This window comes from Hoplias malabaricus, chromosome 13 (genome assembly GCF_029633855.1).
Source record: "Hoplias malabaricus isolate fHopMal1 chromosome 13, fHopMal1.hap1, whole genome shotgun sequence".
NCBI classification, from domain to species: domain Eukaryota; kingdom Metazoa; phylum Chordata; class Actinopteri; order Characiformes; family Erythrinidae; genus Hoplias; species Hoplias malabaricus.
In genome coordinates, this window is record NC_089812.1 from 28,443,086 (window position 1) to 28,462,607 (window position 19,522).

The window sequence follows — 19,522 nt, forward strand, 5'->3', positions numbered from 1 at the left end:
ATATGATACACGTGTAAAATTTGCAGAGTTCGAAACACCGTGCAGAGCTTTGTATCAGCGCAGAAATGTTCCCACTGCACCTCGTAGCCTGGAAAACACAAATAGAGAGTGCTGCTGTTTGGATCCTTGTTGGTGGAAACGTGCTACCTGTGTCTGCATGGGTTTCCTCCAAGTGATGGACTGGGGTCCCGTCCAGGGTGTGTTCCTTTCTTGTGCCCTATGCCCTGTGAATGAATGAATATAATGTTGCAGGCGAACTTGTCTCAGGTTACAGCACCTGATGGAGATCTACAGGTGAGGGGCAGGCAACATCTCATTTAAATAATGCCAGCTTTTAGACCTCTTACATTGGATCTACGGTTGCAACAACTAATCGATTAAATCGATTAAAATCGAGTGTTAAAATAGTTTGCAACTAATTTAATAATCGATTAGTTGGGTCTAAGTTATTATACACATAGGTACAGTTGCTACACGTGACGAACTCTGGAAGAAGGGTTTGAAAAATGGCCGAGGCGGTCACAGCAGAGGATAATGTTAGCACAAGGAGAGAGAAAAATGTACGACCCAAGTCATCAAAAGTATGGGAGCACTTTACATTAACGCCTTCAAGGAACAGCATTAGGTGCAAAATGTGCACAGCTGATCTCGCATGGCACAGCAGCACAACATCACTTCATGAGCACCTGAAAATGAAGCCTGCTGGAGCTATGTGTGAAAGAGATTAAGTATAGTAAGTTAATTCTACTTTTTCTCTCACTCAATGTTACTAGAGCCTGCTGGAGTAGTTAAACAACATTTGTTTTTCTTAGTACATTGATATTACACTCGCGTTTAGCGAACAAGCCTCAGAACACCCCCCCCGAGTTTTCTCTTCCACCTTAAATGTGTCAGCTTGACCAGCAGTTCCAAAACAGGCCGTAGTTTCAGTCAAGCTAACGTTAGCGACTTTAGTTTTTCTCTCACTCAATGTCACTAGAGCCTGCTAGAGTAGTTAAACAAGAAGTCTCATTTTTAGTAAATTTATATCACTCTTGTATTTAGCGAGTTTTCCGTTCCACCTTAAATGTGGCGGCAGTTACATTCAGAGTTTAAAAAAATCCAAACATTTTTTACATAATATATTTAAAGCCTTTTTCAAGGTCTTTTCTGACTGGCATTGCGTGTTAGTGTTTGAGTATCACAGCCAAGTGTGTATTACATTACATACACTGTATTAAATATTGATAAAAATACAATTAATGTAACGGTTGTGTTCATTCTTCATGTAAACGCTAATTTTTAATAATGGTAGGTTGTGTTTTCCTTATACAATTACAACATTAGTTCTCTAAAATCCTAAATATCTTAACAATATCTGATCATATGTGTTAGATGAATTTTCCTTTTATTCTCAGCACATGGCAGCATCACCCAATATCCATTTATGTCATTTCAATTTGCCCGCATTGTTGTCTGCATTTTAGATCAGTTGTTATTAACGTAAAAAAAATATGTATGTACATATCTACACTTTCTCTCTCACTTCAGATAAAAACAGCCCAGCATTGCTGACTATGTTTTGAAGAAGATCTGCACACCACAGCAAGCAGCTGTTCTCACTGGTATCCTGAATATGCTAGTAACAGACAGGAAACCACATTTGGCTTGTCTTCCTTTTTATCCGATTAATAATCGATTAATCAAAAAAATAATCGACAGATTAATCGATTATCAAAATAATCATTAGTTGCAGCCCTAATTGGATCTAAGCTCCAAAGATCCCACAAGGGTAAAAATGCTAATCAAAATACCACATAAAATTGGGTTTCAGTTCACAGTCAATAACACTTTTTTCAAACTTTTGATTAGCTCTCGATCTCAAACACATCCTAAAAGTTCTGGATTTCGCTCCATTACTCCAGATATTGCAGTTCCACTGATCCTCACAGGGCTGAGGGGCAATTATGACCCTCAACACTTGGCATTAGGCATGGTGAACTTTGACTCATGTGCAGCTGTTGCAGTGCTTTTTTATTGAGACTGTAGTGACTGTGTACAGTCAAAGATTGGGCTGGACAAGGATGTGATGTCATGTTTCTTTTTTGTCACTGGCAGTTTTGCTGTAGCTTTTATATTTTTCATATTGATACTGGAAATTATTTTGTATTGAGCGAAATTAAGAAGCATATTGTGGTCATATGGTTCAGCCCTAGTAAAAGGTTTACCTTTGTTTGAGGTTTGAGACATGACAGGGACATAGAAGGAGTGTCCGCAAACTTTTGAACATAAGGTATAACATCACATATACAGTAAGAAACAGCCATCGTTGAAGAACATTTGATTTCCGTTATGTTTACACTTCACTGGAGCATTGCTGGCACATCCAGTTGTCAACTCTGTTACATCTCTGTCCAGTTCTCTCTCTCTCTCTCTCTCTCTCTCTCTCTCTCTTCTCTCCCACCCTGTGTTGTTCATAGACCATGTCTCTCTACCCCACTCTCTCTTACCAATGACTCTTAAGCAGCTAAATCAGGCATAACTCAGAGCTGTCTGCACCAACAGCTGGAGACCACTTAGTCATGGAGACTCCACTTTTAGAAACAGTGAGAAATGCGGCCCACCCTCGCGACTCTGGAGATGAAGTGTACAAGCATCTCCAGCACAGCTTTAGCCTCTCAGGAGGACATTACACACATACCCAGCTCTAATCTCCACTCCAGGCTCCCCAAATTAGGAGGGAAGGCACTTTCATGGATGTACTGACCACAGATGGACACATGAGAGTCATTGGGAGGGATTTTTTCAAGCACATGTTTATTTTGTGATTACTTGGGCAGTGTATCCAATGATGAGTGACCTTCAGTGAACACACTGGTGGCAAATGTTTGTAAAGCCAAGTCTGGCCCCTTCTCTTGATGTGTAGGAGTAGATTGTATTAATTGGGTGTTTAAATATGGTTTGATACCCTTTGATTCAGTCGTGTATATTTTGGGCTTGGCCAGTACTTGGATGGGAGACCTTCATGGAAAGCTTGGGAGGCTGCTGAAACAACAGGATGTGCTGTCTCTATGGTCTGGGTAGAACCCAAAGCCCAGTTCTGGCCTCTTAATCACCCCCATCTTCAAATAAACTGGCTAAGTCACGTTCTCTCATTCCTTCTCTACCTAAGAGCTGATATGTGGTGAGTGTAATGGCACAGACAGGCCTCTGTCGCATCTTCCAGGTGGATGCTGCACATGGTGGTGGTTGAGGTGACTCCCTAATGTTCTGAAAAATGTAAAGTGCTGTGAGTTTCTAGAAAAGTTCATATCTGTATTCACTTTTTTAATATGAGTTATATTGATGTAAAATTAATTATATTATCAACTTATCATACAATATATAGGTGTTTCCTCAGTAATTTTTTCTGACCTCAATATTTCCCACTCTGTATGCTGCTGTGTTTGTTTACATCAGGCGTGCCCAACTCCAGTCCTGGAGAGCAAAGTTGGATGTGAACAAAGGAATCCCTCAGGACTGGGGTTGTGCACCCCTGGTTTACAAGGACTTCACCAACACCTCAGCAAATGTTGTTCTGACAATAATATCTTTATAGGCATATATCAACCTAAAAAAACAACAACAACTGTCTACTAAAATCACTCATTTGACCTCTCTGGACCTTCAACTTTGTCGAAATCTGGTTTGTGGACCTCTAAAGGCCAGAGCACACAGACCAAACTTTCTGAGACCAACCCCAACATTCTGTGTTGCCAGTTGTTTTAGTAAGTGTGAAATAATTACAGTCAGTGTCCAATAGACTGAACATTGATGAATGTATTGTGACACCGTTTCTGTTGTTGCTTTTAATGTTTTACGGTGTCTTCAAAGACACAAGAATAGCAATAGAAAAATCTCATCTCTGTCATGAGTTGGAAAATGACAGAATCTGTGTTCTCATGATATAAAGATCACTTTTTTTGCTTCCCACGTATCTGCCAAGAGGTCCTCCCTCTCCATTGTTCAAAACGATGCCGTAAGCTATGGTAACCAGGGATGCTCAAACTGCATGTCAGTGGATGCAACTGCACATGGAAAACTCTGTCCTGCACACAGTCTCCGACACGGCAACAGACATGAATGCATATCCCCACTTCAACTGGCTACATTGGGTTGTAAATGGCATTCATCCAATTGAAATCTTGTTCATTTTGAACTCGAAAAGACTGCTTTCACATACTGCATTGCGAGTGAAGCTGATGAAACCAGCGGCTCCCATTCAAATGTGCGGTACCAGTGTGAAGCCACGTCAGACCAATGTAAATGCACCTCAATCATGACCAACTGCCCAAACGTACTTAATTCAACCAAATATTTCTGGACAAACATGAGCAAAGACAAGCAGCCATGGCACAACAACCAAACATTTGCCTTGATTTGTGTTTCTATGGCTGCAAGATTCATATTTGAACTCCTCTGTTCTAGAATATGTGGTGTCTTCTATGACTCTTGTGTCCAACAGTCTTGTGTTCTGTTAAAGTGCTGCTGCTGATGCAGTTGGTGTAGCACAGACTTCAGTATTTTTTTTTTTCAATCCTGCCAAATGGTCAACCATCACCTGATGGCTGTAATCAGTTGCAGTATTTTTAAAGTAAATTGCACAGTTTTTACAGAAGCTCTTCTGATTAAAATCCCATCACTCAAAAACTTCTGGAAGTTCTCTGGGCCACATCAGGCCACATCACATCCATGTTATTGTGGCCAATAATGTTTGCTCGAAAGCAACAGAATGTGCCCCGTAATAAGTCATCGTTGTCCTTGTAGAGGACATTCAATGTGTGACATTTCTAGTGAAAAATTGTAAGATATTCTCATGTTACCAGAAAACTACCCCCCTCTAACCAAGGGAACTGTACTTCTGGTAAATACCTGTAGTACTCTGTGGGGTCTTGTGAAATTACAGGGCACATATTCTAGCTGTTTTTGGTGACTCCTCCCTCAATTATCCTAAGTTGGCCTAGCAAACTAACCAAAAGTATAACATACTATTGCATGATTATGACATTTTTTTACATTCAAATATGCTAAATACACATGTGTATATTCAGAACTACTTATTAAAATTCCATACAGTTGTCTGGTACAGTTTTAGCAATGCTAGCCTTAGCTACAGTGCTGAGTCTCTTAATTGGACTCATCTGTGTTCCACATGCTGAAGCTGGAAATGTCAGCACAGGGTTGTCAGCTATGTGCCACGTGGATTCTGTAACACTGCAGAGCTTGGTGAATGATGGAAGGGTGTGTTGAGTATAGGCAGATTATACATAGAGCAGAAAAATGCATTGATTGTTTACCATTATCACAATGCTGACCTCTAGTAATGACATCACTGGAGGCAGTTTATATTCGCAAGCCATTCCACTAAACATTCACAATGATTTCCACACTGTACGCTGAGCATCTTGACCTCCAGATGTTCCAGATGACTTTCTCTGAGTCTGATGAGTGAAGGACATCACACACTCACACATTTACAACTATGGACACTTTTTCAATAGAACCCCTACCAACAGTTGCACAGTGGCATGCAAAAGTTTGGGTGCACCCTGGTCACACTGCATTTTTCTGTTGGCCCTCTGAAGAAACACACTGCTGTCTACTGTAATTCATTCATACTCCGTGGGCCTAATTCCATCTAAATTGCTATGAGCATTTCCATGGCAATGGTGAGCACGTGTTCAGGGAAATGAGACAATGAGTCAGCTATTTGAAGATGGGCTTTTTCAGGCTTTGTATTAAAGCAGGGAACACAGGAGGATGCTGCCACCTGCCCCGGTTCTCTGTGTTTTATTCATAAAGGAGGAGGAGGAGGCGTGCTTAAAAAGAGCTCAGTTGTCCTGGAGCCCGGACTGTTCCCCTGCTGCTCTCCAAATCTGTGCATGTCACGCGAACTGAGAGTGAGTCACGCTCACAGAGACGAGGCTTTGCTCATAGCCCCGACTGCACTGCTCTAAAGTCACTCAGCTGATATCTGCCACGAACATGTTTCAACAACAGAAGACAGAACTCCTACGTGGCTTCATTTCCCCTCGCAGGTCTCTTGATTCATAACACTCCCCTCTTATTTGTTTTTTGCATCTTTACTGTAAATCTGCATGTTCTCCTGTGTTGGGTGTGCTCATTTCATCTATTATTTCTTTTAAAGACTTGAACCATTTTCCTACATGGAGATGGAGGTGGGCCTGTCAGTATTAGCCATAGTTATTAGCCTTATGCTAAACATGGACAGCAGTCACCAAGCAATGTGTGACTAGGCCTTGGAAGCTGCTTTGAAAAAGTGAGTTGCGGAATAGCACAGCATAGGACTGATTTGTTATTCTTTCATTCACTTACTTAATCATGTTTAGCAGGTGAAGAACTCGCCCTAAGGGAGCGACATTAGTACTCACAGCTTTTTGCCAGACAGCCTACCAGGCCGGCCTAGGAGAGGCATTTCTCAACAAGACTCCTAATGTTGAAAAGCGCATGCGTTAGTTCTGCTGTTAGTTCAGCCATATTTCACAAGGTGGCGCAACAACACCATCTGTTGTTAGTTCAGCTATATTTAACATAGCGCTTTTCATTAGCACTAGCGAGAAACAAAATGGTTCCAGTTGCAAACTACATTTGGAACCATTTGGTGCGCTTCCACCGACATAAACTGGTTTGCAAATCAGAAAAAAATTGTTAACAGATGGAACCAAAGAACAGTAGGTTCTTCAGCGCGAACTGTGGCTTCATACATGGGCGTGTCGAGGTTCAGTAAATCAAGAAAGACCTCAGAGCCTCACACAAAGCGTTATTGCCCAGTGGAGCTGGACGGGGTCATTTACAAAGTTCCATCTAAATAAATAATAGGAAATAAAAAAGGAACACCCTTCGTTTGTGTGTGTTTCTGGGGCTGTGTTTGGCTCTGCTTTAGTTACAGTACTCCGCTTTTCACAAGCTCAGCAGGACGGCACAGAACTCAAAAAACAAAGAAATCTCCAGACCTTCCAATGACATGGGTATGTATTTTGGGCTTTCCTGTTTTTGAAATGCCGGAAAGACCTCTGTTAAAATGGCTATATGGCTAAGGCTGGTCTGGTAAATCTAAGCTTGCCTAGTTTCTGTTTGCTCTTGTTTTTCATTAGTGTAGCGTTTCACAAAGATGACATTGTGTGTCCTTGTTTTGTTTCAGCATATTAAACCGATTTGCCATGTTAACACTGAAGTGCTCTGTCTTCTGTTACAGTTTTAAGTCATATTATTTCTGCTCAATTTTCCCTTTATTCCTCCTTATCTCTTTTCTGAGAAAGTACATGAAGTAAATGCATTAATCATATCATCACCTCCTTTTGCGTCCTGTACCTACTGAGCATAATATTAAAGAGAGCAACTGTTCAGAGCATTTGTTTGTGTGTGTGTGTGTGTTTGTGTGTGTGTGTGTGTGTGTAGCTTATCTTTGATAGGTGAGAATGTCTAAGGAATGCATCACTACTCCTAAATGTTATTTTTCTGGTTCAAGTAAACAAACACTCAATTTTTCCTTGTGCACTATGACAAACATTCTTTAATGACTCTTGTTTTCATCAGCAGGATACACCATATGGCTAGAAGTCTGTGTACTCATATATATTTAGTCCTCCAGTGCTGCAGTAACAGCCTCTACATTTCTGGGAAGTCTTCACACAATATATTAGAGGATTTAATTTCATTCAACCATGAAAGCATTAGAGAGGTCAGGTCCTGATATTAGATCATTAGTTCTGAATCACAAACTTCACTCCAACTCATACAAAACGTTTGGTCTGGGGGAATTAGACCATTCTTGCCAGCACTTGGCATTGAACATGTTGATTTTAAAATCTTGTGAGACTACTCCAGATTGTCTTATTTCATTTCCTAGCTTTCTGTGGAGATTACACAAGCAATGTCCACAATGGCTACCCCTTAAAGGAACACTAAGTACAGCCTCAGAATCATTGTGATGTTTCACTGGACAGCATTTTTTACAGCAATGTCCTGAAATCAAGGAGAAGACATCTCATTTTGCAAATACTACATAGTGCTCCCTTTAGCTACAGTTAAGGTGGCTTTGTTTGTTCTACATTTGTGGAGGGGGGATGGGATGGGGTGGTCAATGGCACTGCCATAGGGTACAGCAGATGGGAGCTGGGCGACTAGGTTTATTGCTCCCAGCATGCCTCTGTCCCCTGGTGCTTCACCAGCCCATATGTAACAGCCTACAAAGAGCATGAATCAGTCCCATTCAACAGGCAGCTGATATTACTTTTTGTTTTTTTTGTTTTTGCTTGTTGTGTGTTTTACCTGAATTTCACTTCAGATGTTTTTGGTGTTCATAATAATACATTAAAGACAATTAATAAGGACAATTAAATAAGGACAATTGTATGAACCATTATATTGAGTTATTTTTCAGACCTCCTTCATTGAAGGTACTTCCAGCAGAAAGTTCTGGCACTTAGCCTTTAAATAAGTGATCCACATCTACTGTTTAGTGATCTATAACAATATTTGAGCCCCCTCCAGACGTATCTTGGTCCATTCCTCTACAAAAAAGGTATTGTGTGGATGTATATTTTTGGGTTGTCTAACTTGAATAGTCTGTTTCATATGATGCTATAGTAATTCACTGGAACTGAGGTCGTGACACTGCTTTGGCCACTGTAGAATGGGAAATGTTTTCTGATTGAGTGAGTCTGCTGTTGATTATCTAAAGTATTTTGGATCATTCTCAAGGCCCAGTCTTATCTGAATTTTAGTTTGTACAGACCCAGTGGTGCTGGAAGGTGTTGGAGGTAGGGGGTGCTGTTTAGCAGCATATATGTCACGTACGTAGTGACCTCATGTTCAAATGTATAAATAAATATCAAAAAAATCAACTTTTGAAACAACACACATTTATACGATGGTGTTTCATGGCTCTGCTTGTGATAAATATAAAGTACAAGATTAAGTCATATGTAGAGATTGATGTCGTAGTTATTTTGAGAGTAAAGACATAATATTTCAAGATTAGAATTTGGTTATTTTGAGTAAATATTTGTTATTTTGTGATTAAAATCTTACAGTTTTGAATATACACTCACTGGACTATTTATTGTGTTTTCCTGTGGATTTCCTCTATATTATTGCCTTCTGTTTACTTTATAACTTTTATAACCCTTTCTTTTGACCAGTCAAGTTTGTTTTGGTGGTTAAACCTCAGTAAAGACTGTGCAGTGAAATTGTAGAAATGTTTTGAGATTTAATAACTGCGACTTTCAGTGAGTGGCAGGTTTCTCTGTGCCTCTATAGAATTTAACAATCTCCAGATACATACATCTCATTCACTGGTTCCTCAATGCTTGAAGAGCACGAGGAATTCATCTCTGAATCTCCCACCCCCATGCTTCATAGTTCGGATCAGGTTTGGAGTTAGGGGGTAAAGTCCTTAGTCCGAATGTTTGAACCGGAATCTGCTTTCTAAAAGCACTTCTACTCTGTTTAGCCAAAGGTTTGTGGGCATCAGAAATGAAGGTTATTGACTGACTTTATTCTCCATTGCTGTGGTAATCACTACTACTTTTCTGGGGAAGCTTTACGCTTTGGTGGAGTATTTCAGTAAATGTTTGAAGTCATTCAGCCACAAGGATATTAATGAAGCAGATAATAGGCTGGATGATCAGTTTTCATTCTAGATGTATCAGATGATTCTCCAAGCCCAGTCATTGGGGGACTTAGATCCCTGAAGTCCACACTTTCACTGAATATGGAGTGATATTTTATAGTGTATATGTTTTCACACTTTACATAAACTAGGAGACTAATCTCAGGCAGGGACACAGATTTGTAGTGTATACAGTATTGTAAAATATTACACACTTCTTTTGTCCTACCAAATCCCCTTTGGTTTCCAGTGTTTGTCAAAGCTCTTTGAAGTATAGCTCGGTTTCCTGTGTAGCTTCAGATGTTCATTTGCCTACAGCATTTGTGGGCTTGGTGACTCAGGTTTGCTGAATCATGTTCTTAACACATGTGCTGGCACTAACCACAACTGCAGAGTTACATCTCTGTTGTGGTTATTGTTGTTGTTGTTGTTGTCCCTGAAAAACATTAGGAATCTCATCTGCTGTATGATTGCTGTTTCTAATATTATTAATAATATTAAGAATATTTTAATAATCAGAGTTTGTGGACCCATTCACATCCAACAATTCTTCAGAAATGAAGGGTACATTGCACCCATTTGGAGAGCTGGAGCCCACCAACCCACAAAGTATGAAATACATCCACACAGAGTGTTTTTTGTGGTCTGCCTCAGTCAGAAAAGATGGGATAAAACAAGATGTTTTGCATTTTATGTGAAGTGCAGAGTCCCTCTAATCACAGCGCTGGGGCCACGTTTATGTGAGCGTGCAAAGACTAGGATAAATGGGCCAAAACAAACATGATGAGTGTGGAGAAATTAGAGTACTGATTAAATATTGTGAAAACAAGAAACAAGGAGGAAGAGAACTAAGTGAAAATGGATAAAAGCTTCTGCTCCCTGCTCCTGGGATCTTGCGCTGAACTGGTGTTTCTGAACAGTGCTGTTTAGACACAGGAGAATTCTGTTGTGGTGTTTGATTGCTGTTGTATTTATCCACAGAAAGTTAATCACAGAAGTTTCTTTAACAGCTCAGAACTGGGTTCCATTGTGGAGAAGCTTATATGTAAAATACTGTCACAGCATTGCATAAAAGTGAATGAATTACAGAGTCTCTCTCTCTCTCTCTCTCTCTCTCTCTCTCTCTCTCTCTCTCTCTCTCTTCTGCCAGTGTATGCATCAGTGAGTCTGTACCTGCTCCCTCAGAGACCTGCCACCCTGCTGCTGTATGATGATGTGGTACAGCTCCTGTTAGGCTCTCCAGGTAAGTGTTAATTCGTCTTTTTCTTGGATAATTTCACTGTCCATCCACTGTAGTGAAAGGCCAGTTCGCCACCGTGAGACCAGTAGAACTTTAAAAAGACGTGGCCTGTGTTTCGCTCATCCTGTGTTAAATATATCTTTATTTTTATAGGGGTGAAAAGTTGAAACAGTGCTTCAGTTTTCCCAGTCTGAACGGTGGTACATACCAAACAGTGGCCTAGATATTGACCACTCTTTGAAAGGGTTTAACCATTACAGCTGGAATATTTATTTATACTGACCCAAAAACACTCTTGACCCTCCACAAATTCACCACTGAAAATAGTTAGTTTGCAAACTCTGTCAGAGAGTTGTTTATCACCAAGGTTTAAAAACCTGTATAATTTCCACTGATTATATTTCCTCAGGGCAGGTTTCATTATTTAAGTTCCATGCTGAGATACAGCCTCAGTTTTCCTACAGTACTCGTAGTGCCTCTCGTAGCCCTCCCAGAGCCCCATGTAATCCATGTCCCAGACAGTGAATTCTGCTCCTGCACTTGTCTGAAGGGGGTCGTTTAGTGCAAACACATTGTCGAGGATTTATATGTGCTGTGTGTGAGATTTGCTGAGGTGGTCTCTCTCATGTAATAAACCCCCCTCACTCTGGAAGGAGCAGAAGTGCTGATGGCTGGAGGCTGGAGAGATTAAGACATGCAATTAAAGGGATTCAGGCGATACGCCGTGCCTAGAAGGCATTTCACAGCCTCTCAGCGCCTTTTACACACAATGAACGTCCTGTGGAATTTACACACGCTATCAAACAGCCTGTGAGCTTTAGCGCATTTTATCTTCAGGCGGTGTGAGGAAAAAGAGTTATTGGCCCTGCTTTCAAGCTAACTGACCAGCCTGAGTTGTCATATTGCTTTAGCCCACAGCTAGCCTGTTGTTTAGCGACTGCAGTTATGGAGGGAACTATGGGAGAGCTGTAGCACTTGGGTTTAGCTGAGTGGTGTTTCTATTGTAAAATAAAAGAAAAGGCAGTGCCCCCCAGGTCCAGAAACACGCTGCAGAAATGCTATATTTGTAAGAAAAAAACTTATACCTGTCACGTGTCTGTCTTACTGGAGGTTAGCCTCTTTGCTATCTCTTGCTATCTTTTTGCTATCTATCTTTTGGAGCTGTTTCATTAGCTACTGTTAGGCCAATGCTTGCCTGCCACTTCTGTCCAATGGGACTGTAGACCGAGCAGCTGCTCATGTTGCCTGTGCTTGTTGTCGTGCTGTAGCTGTTGCTGGCTGTGGCTGTTGCTGGCTGTGGCTAATGTCGACTGAGGGAGTGTTTGCTAACACCAGTGTTGGCTGCTGTTGATTTGGCCAAGAAGTGCGTCCTTGTGTCAGTGTTCTGAGGTGGAACAGTTTTCCGGTGCTGCTCGTGGTGATGGCCAGGGGGAGCACGTACTCAATATCCACTGACTGTGGCTGGCGACCTGCAGACTCTGCACACTTGATGGTGGCTCATTTCCAGCTACTAGCTGCTAAAACTGCTGCTATTTACAATGACTGTCAATCTTGGGACCAATTTTAATCCTGTGGCTCGGTTCTGCACACATGCCTCTATGTATTTTCGGCTTTTTTATTTCATTTTTTGTCTTTTTTTTTTTTTGTTGTGTTGTCTGTTTTGTATATGCTGAATGCCATTCCGTAAGACCAAGTCTGCTTTGTTCCTGTTGTCATTACTGCAGATCTACATTTCTCTCATGTGTTTACTTGGCAGTGACAGAGACCTCAGCTCTCACTGTGTTTATTCCCATCTCCTCCACCAAAGCCAATGATGTAATCATCTGGTGAAGAAAAATAAAGCACTTCACTCTCTCTTCTCAGTCCCCTCCCTCACTTTTCTCACTCTTGCTCTCACACTCTCTCTCTCTCTCTCTCTCTCTCTCTCTCTCTCGGTTTCTATAGCTGTTTTCCTCTCTGCCCCCCCTTTAACTCTGTCCCTCTTTAGCTCTTTCTATTCTTTGCTCATGTTCTTCTTTATGTATTTCTCTCATAATAGTTAATGTCCCTTGTTTCTCTGTATTATATTCATTTCTCTTTCATCATCACTTCTATTTCTATATATATCTTACTCTATTTCTCTCTCTCTTTCTCTTTTGCTTCTTTCCTTCCTTCCCTCTCTCTCATCACCACATCTCTCTCTCTCTCTCTCTCTCTCTCTCTCTCTCTCTCTGTGTGTGTGTAAATAATATTTCTGTCTGTTCTCTCTCTGTGTAGTTTATCTCTCTGTATAACACATACTTCTTTGGCTAGTTCATCTCTATCCCTCTCTCTCTCTCTCTCTCTCTACTCATTTCTCTCACTTTTCTTTTTTTCTCTCCATTCCTTTCTTTATCCCTTCTCAAGCTCTTTCTCTCCAAACTCCATACCGCCATCTAACATACATTTCTTTGTCAAGTTCATCTTGTTCTCTTTTTCTCTGTCCAAACCCAGCTTTTTTTTCGGATCCTTATCTCCTTAACAAGTTTCTCTTTCTCTGTTTCTCTTTCTTTCTCACTCTCCCCTCACACAGCTGAGTAACTGCTCTGGGATTTTCAGGGCTACTGTTGGAATAGGTTTTGAAGCTGAATGACCATAGTATCAGATAAGCATCAGAAATGGCTTTCAAGCTGAGAAATGTCAGGGTCTGAAGATGTGCTGTCAGAAAATGACAAAAAAGCAAATCATGGTTTGATTTAGTGGCCAAAAACAGTGTATATCACTGTTTCCAGCCTTAAGCCATGTACGATTGTAGGGAAATGCAGTTCTCTCTGGTTTGTTTACATTCAGAAGCTCCACATCTTTTAATGTGGAATGTTATGTTTGAGGAAAGCAACAACTGTTGTTTGTATGTGGCTGCTGTTTAACTTGGCTGTATTTACTTTATTTACTGTTTTAATTACCACAGAAACTCATTTGTATCTTGAGTTGTTTAGTTTTGTAGCACTTTCGGTAATGCAGTAAACCATCTTATGAGTTTGGAGACATTTCCACCAAGTGAACAGCGAAAATAATTTAATATTACCCACATATGGAGAAGGAATAGAGCAATGACCTCATCTTGTTTTATGCTTTTCAACGTTTGGATGTCTTTTCATTGTCTAAAGAGAAAACCTAGCATGCCGGACCAAGACTGTTTGTTTTTTTACACTTTTACTCAAACCAACTGGACTGCTAGCAAATGGTGAGGAAACATCTTCTGAATTTTATATAAACAAATGTTATTACAGTCATGAAAGTCACCTTTAAATACACTTATATTCATTCAGAATTTATAAATATAGAGTATGTGTATAGAAGAGGTCGTTCAGTAAACCAATGACTATTAATAAATTATTCATTTATTACACCTGCACAAACTCTACAAGAGTTACACACTAAACACTTCTATGTTCTATATAGAACTGTTTACATGGTCTAATGGATCTTGGGATTCTTCAGATTCTTCAGATTCTGAAGAAATTATTGTTCTGCTATTGTAACACAATGGACACTGTACCATTAGGAGAATGCTACATAGAACCCGTTTCAAGAAAGTGCTCTAAGGAATAATGCACAATACGTTTTTCATCAAGCTAAAGAAGCATTTCTCCAGTGTGTTCTGGTTCAGAAACACCACTGCAACTCATCCGAAAGGTATTGGATGGAGCTCCATCCCTCCAGGCCACACAGACCCACTCCTGCATAGCTAAATCTTATGGAGTTTTATACCCCTCTAGCCAATGCTTAGTACTGGACATTGTTCATTCTTAGGTTCATGTGCAGCATCTTCAGAGTGCCCCATTCATCAGTGTATTTCTATGAAAATTATACAAGCTGAAGTTGAAACCGAACCGCAACCACAGCTGCACCTTACCCTACTTTAATATCCACAAACCTATTCCAGTGATGGGCCTTGTCCCTTGCCTACTGCAGATTCCTGAGTGATTGGGACACTTGTCTGACTGTGCTCACTACTGTTCATTGATTATAGTTAGTGTCCTCTAAAAGGCAGCACTGTTTCCTCTTTATTCCAGAGACGTGACAGCCGTTTGCTCTCTTCTCCATTAAGAAGGTCTCTCACTCTATAATGGCTTCACTGTCACCCATTCTTTTAGGCAGATAGAAGCAGTTTGCTGGCGGTAAAGATACAGATGGTGTAAACATGTTTTTTCTGTCTTGCTTTTTCTGTTTTCAAACTAAATCACACCTGCACGCAGATGTTCTTGAGTGCTGTACCTCCTGATGTTCTACACATATAAGTGCAAGTTGACCTTACTCTGCTGCTACTGATAAAAGCTCCACTTGCCACAGAAGTGCACAGACAGAAGTACTTATATGGTGGTGCATTACAGACAGTAGTCCACCTTTCACCCTAGTACTGGGCGATATGAGCACAAATCAATATCACCATTAATTGTACATCTTACCACAATTAATGAACAATTATTTTGTTTTTGTATTTTTGGTATATGGGATATTTTATCTAATGTTGCTGGGAGCTTGTTCCTCTCTTGTTTTTGAGCACTGTTTATATTTGGTGTTTCTCCATGTTAACATTTGACTTCTTTTGTGTTCAGTGTCGTCTTAATTAAAGTCCAAACACAGTGTCCAAACCACAGATGCTGTGTTTTTCTTAGGTATGAACTGCTCGTATCGCTTATTCAGCGTGGTGGCTTTAATGGAACTGTACATAAACACAGAGTGGGAACATAACAATAAAAATAATTGATATAATCGATATAGACTGTTCTGAATGTTGATTTCAATTAATTTTCGATTAATCGCCCAGCCCTATTTAACCTTGTTTTTCAGTGGTCATCACCTCTGCAGGACCGCCACGAAGCAGGCGATATTTATTATTTGAGTGGTTACATCATTCTCAGTGACACTGACGTGGCGGTGGTGTTGTGTTACTGTGTGTAGTGATGGTACAATTGACTCAGACACAGACGTGGTACAGGAATTTTTAAACACTGTGTCCACTCACTGTCCTTGTTAGGCGCGTTATCTTGTTGGTTCACCTTGTAGATGTAAAGTCAGAGACAGTAGCTCATTTGTGTTGTTGGGCATCAAGTCCTTGTGCATCAGTGGACACAGGACGTTGTTGGCTCGGTATATTTTGTTGGTTCACAATTCAGCAGTCCAACCTCCAGCAGCACTGCTGTGTCTGATCCACTCGTTCCACCTCAACACACACTAACACAGCACCACTATGTCAGTGTCACTGCAGTGCTGAGAATGATCCACCACCCAGACTGTAATGTACTGTATGTAAATTCAGTGGAGAGAATGCGTAGACAAATCTATTACCAGTGTAACTGATAGGAACAGCTCCTAGTTCTGTCGGACATGAACAGAGTAAAGTAAATATTTTGTTGTGCCTGATTGCGTGAGCCTGAATGGGACCTCGCTAATAGGAGGAGTAGATGGAGAGAGATTAGAGCACTTTTTACCATGTGGTATTTTCTCACATTGAAACCCATTTCCATGGCAACTTTGGCAGCAGTGGTGAGGCACATGTTTCAGCTGAGGAAGGCTGAGACTATTAAAATGCACTAGATCTCTCGTGTGGGGGCAGATGGTGGTTTTTTTGTTGTTGTTTTTTCAGTGTGTGGAAACATCTTCAACATCTTCTGCATTTATGACATTTCAGGGTCTGTGTGTTTTATTAGACGTCTCACTCCAAGATTATCGTCTCTGGAAACATTTTAATATTAACTACTGACAGGAATCATGACTCAGGATCAATGTATGTGTTCCAAAAGCCACACTGTCCTTCCCCCCGACATTACAGCCCTCCTGCATACTGAAGGCTGGCTGTTGGCTGTTGCCAGCAGGTTTGGGCTTTGGGAGATGCTGCGTCACTCAAAAATCTGATTCAGATTTGAAAAGTAGGGAATGCAAATGCAGAAGCAGCAGCAAAAGCAAAACCTTGAGGTCACTATGTGGGCGTGTGTTTTGTTCAGAACTGTCAGAGTGCAGAAAAGACCCTGCAGAAATGATTGGTACATGGCTTGTAAACATGGCTCTGCTAATACAAAAGCTACTTAATGTAAATGCACTGAAATGAATAATGACTGCAGGGTGGAGGACTGGGTTATTTAGTTAGTGCTGATTTTTTGGTTTGGCTTTGTTTCTCAGGCTAGGCACCTGACTCTTGTCCTTGTCAGAGGACAGACCCAGGAGAATCAGAGCCCAGAGATCGCCCTGTCCCATCAGCTAGTGTGTTTGAATTCTTTCTGGTCAGTGTAGAAGCTTTGCTGACAGCTCTCTGATTCACCTGCAGCTGAGACAGGGATAAAAAGCACAGATAACGGATGTATCCCTTGGGAACAATATAGGGGAAGTGGTTTTTGAGATCAAAGTTAGGAGGAGTGAAACTGAGAGTGTGTGTCCTGCATGTTAAACCACACAGACTTGCTAAACTGGACATCTGCCAAGCACAGGCCTCTTCAAAACCAACAGCACACAGACATGGCACATGGACAAAGTTAGGTTTTTAATGCTATAATTCAAAATTCAGACAAGATGGCCACCCACTTGCTGTTTCAAAGTCCCCCGTGGCTGTGTGCCAGAGTAGCTTATACAAAAAAAAAGCAGACTTGGCACTAGTCGGCAGACAGCGGCACAATGGGTCTTAGTTTACCCCGAAGGAGGTCAGAGGAACTTTTGGGAGCGTATGCTGTTACATAAAATGAAACAATACATTTTATGAGGCAGTTTTTGAAACTGTTTGCAAGAATGTTCTTATCATTCTCAGCAGAGTTAGCCACATTTAAAAAGCTTAGCATAAAATATAGCAAACTTGCTCTCCTCAGGAAGAAAACATTAAATTAAAAGACACATTTTCAGCAGGTGTTAGAAGTTTTAGAACCCAGTTGGATGATTAGGTGTTTTACATTAGCTAATCATCACATTGCACTTACATTAGCTAAGCATTATTTAGCCCCAACTGGCAACACATAGGTGGAGCTAAAATATACAGGGTATATATAGGGTTGGGTGGTATAATATATATATACCGCAGTATTAAAGAAGTGTGTATGGTATCTTTAAATGAGGATGGTAATTCAAAATTATGATGTATCTAGCATGTCAAATAACTGTTCTGTGTCTTTTACAAAATTATGCCATTTATTCATTCATTCATTATCTGTAAGCGCTTATCCAGTTCAGGTTTGCGGTTGATTCCAGAGCCTACCTGGAATCATTGGGCGCAAGGTGGGAATACACCATGCGCCAGTCCTTCACAGGGCAACACACACACACATTCACTCACACATCTACAGACACTTTTGAGTCGCCAATCCACCTACCAATGTGTGTCTTTTGGACTGTGGGGTGAAACCGGAGCACCCGGAGGAAACCCACACGGACACTGGGAGAACACACCAAACTCCTCACAGACAGTCACCCGGAGGAAACCCACACGGACACTGGTAGAACACACCAAACTCCTCACAGACAGTCACCCGGAGCGGGAATCGAACCCTCAATCTCCGGGTCCCTGGAGCTGTGTGACTGCGACACTACCTGCTGAACCACCGTGCCGCCCCTAGGCCATTTATGTGCATTTAAAAGAGCTACAGGGAGGGGTTGCTATGGGAGCTCTTTGACTGGTGATGTCATGCTCTGAAGAAGTAGAGAAAATTTGCTTTATTAGTCCCCTTAGAGAAATGGATTGTCTACCTTTAACTCATCTGTGTAAGTGAGTACATATATGAATTCTAGTGGGCAATTCTTAACACACACTAGGGGCAGCGAGCACACACACGCGGTGCAGTTTGTGGGTTAGGTGCCTTGCTGAAGTTTTTCCCCTGATGGCCCTGGGAACTGAACCAGTGACCTTCCAGGCTCAAGCTTGCTTCTCTAAATGGGGAAAAAGCACAAGCCCAGTCGCCCGATTTCAGCTCATAAGAGAGAGGAAGGAAGCTGAAATCAGACAACACACTCCAAAAACCTTTCACTCAAATTTGCACTGACAGATGTGAGGCTGTATTCTGTAAATCTGTGTGGTTTGAGCCTCAGTTTGCTGGAACACCGTCTGTGCTTTGGTTTTTAGCCTGTTAGCTCACTCCAGCTGTTCACTTTCCTTGTCTGAGTCTCTACTGGTAGTGATGAGCAGTGGCTCAAAGTTATTTAAAGGAACAGACACTCAAATCTACCCTTCTCACTCATCAAGGCTGTTTGTTGCTGTTGTACTTGATCCTTTTTTAAGAAAAGCATGACACATAAGCTCCACTAAGACCGCAGAACCGTGTTTACTGAAGTGTATATTGAATGATAATGTGTTTTAACATATGACTATGAAAGCTAAACAATGTGGAAAAGATCAACTAATTGCACTCAGGCAATTATCCAGTAACCGTGACAGGCCTAGGAGTGGAATGTAGCACAAAGAACGCTCCTCCCAGTTTTTATTCAAATACTTTTGCTCAATAGAGGCCAACTGTAATGTGACCACAGATGAAAATATTATGTCTGCCCACATCTCAGCAATTTCACACTACAAAACCAACAGCCATTGTGTTGGAGCCCTGAAACAGATGGGATGCTTCCATTCACCTTTGACCTGAAGCTGGTCATGCCCACAAGGGAGGGCCACAGCTGCCCCCAGGCAGCACTAAGCA

General features: G+C 41.2%; 1 protein-coding gene across 1 annotated transcript in view; it reads left to right on the plus strand.

Moving 5' to 3' along the window:
• The window catches only part of fam171a2a (family with sequence similarity 171 member A2a), a 61,689-nt gene that overhangs the window by 23,961 nt on the left and 18,206 nt on the right, over nucleotides 1-19,522 (plus strand). Inside the window, exon 3 of the mRNA XM_066641908.1 lies at nucleotides 10,803-10,895. Coding sequence (XP_066498005.1) covers nucleotides 10,803-10,895 — 93 coding nt within the window. The remainder of the gene's footprint in view (nucleotides 1-10,802; nucleotides 10,896-19,522) is intronic.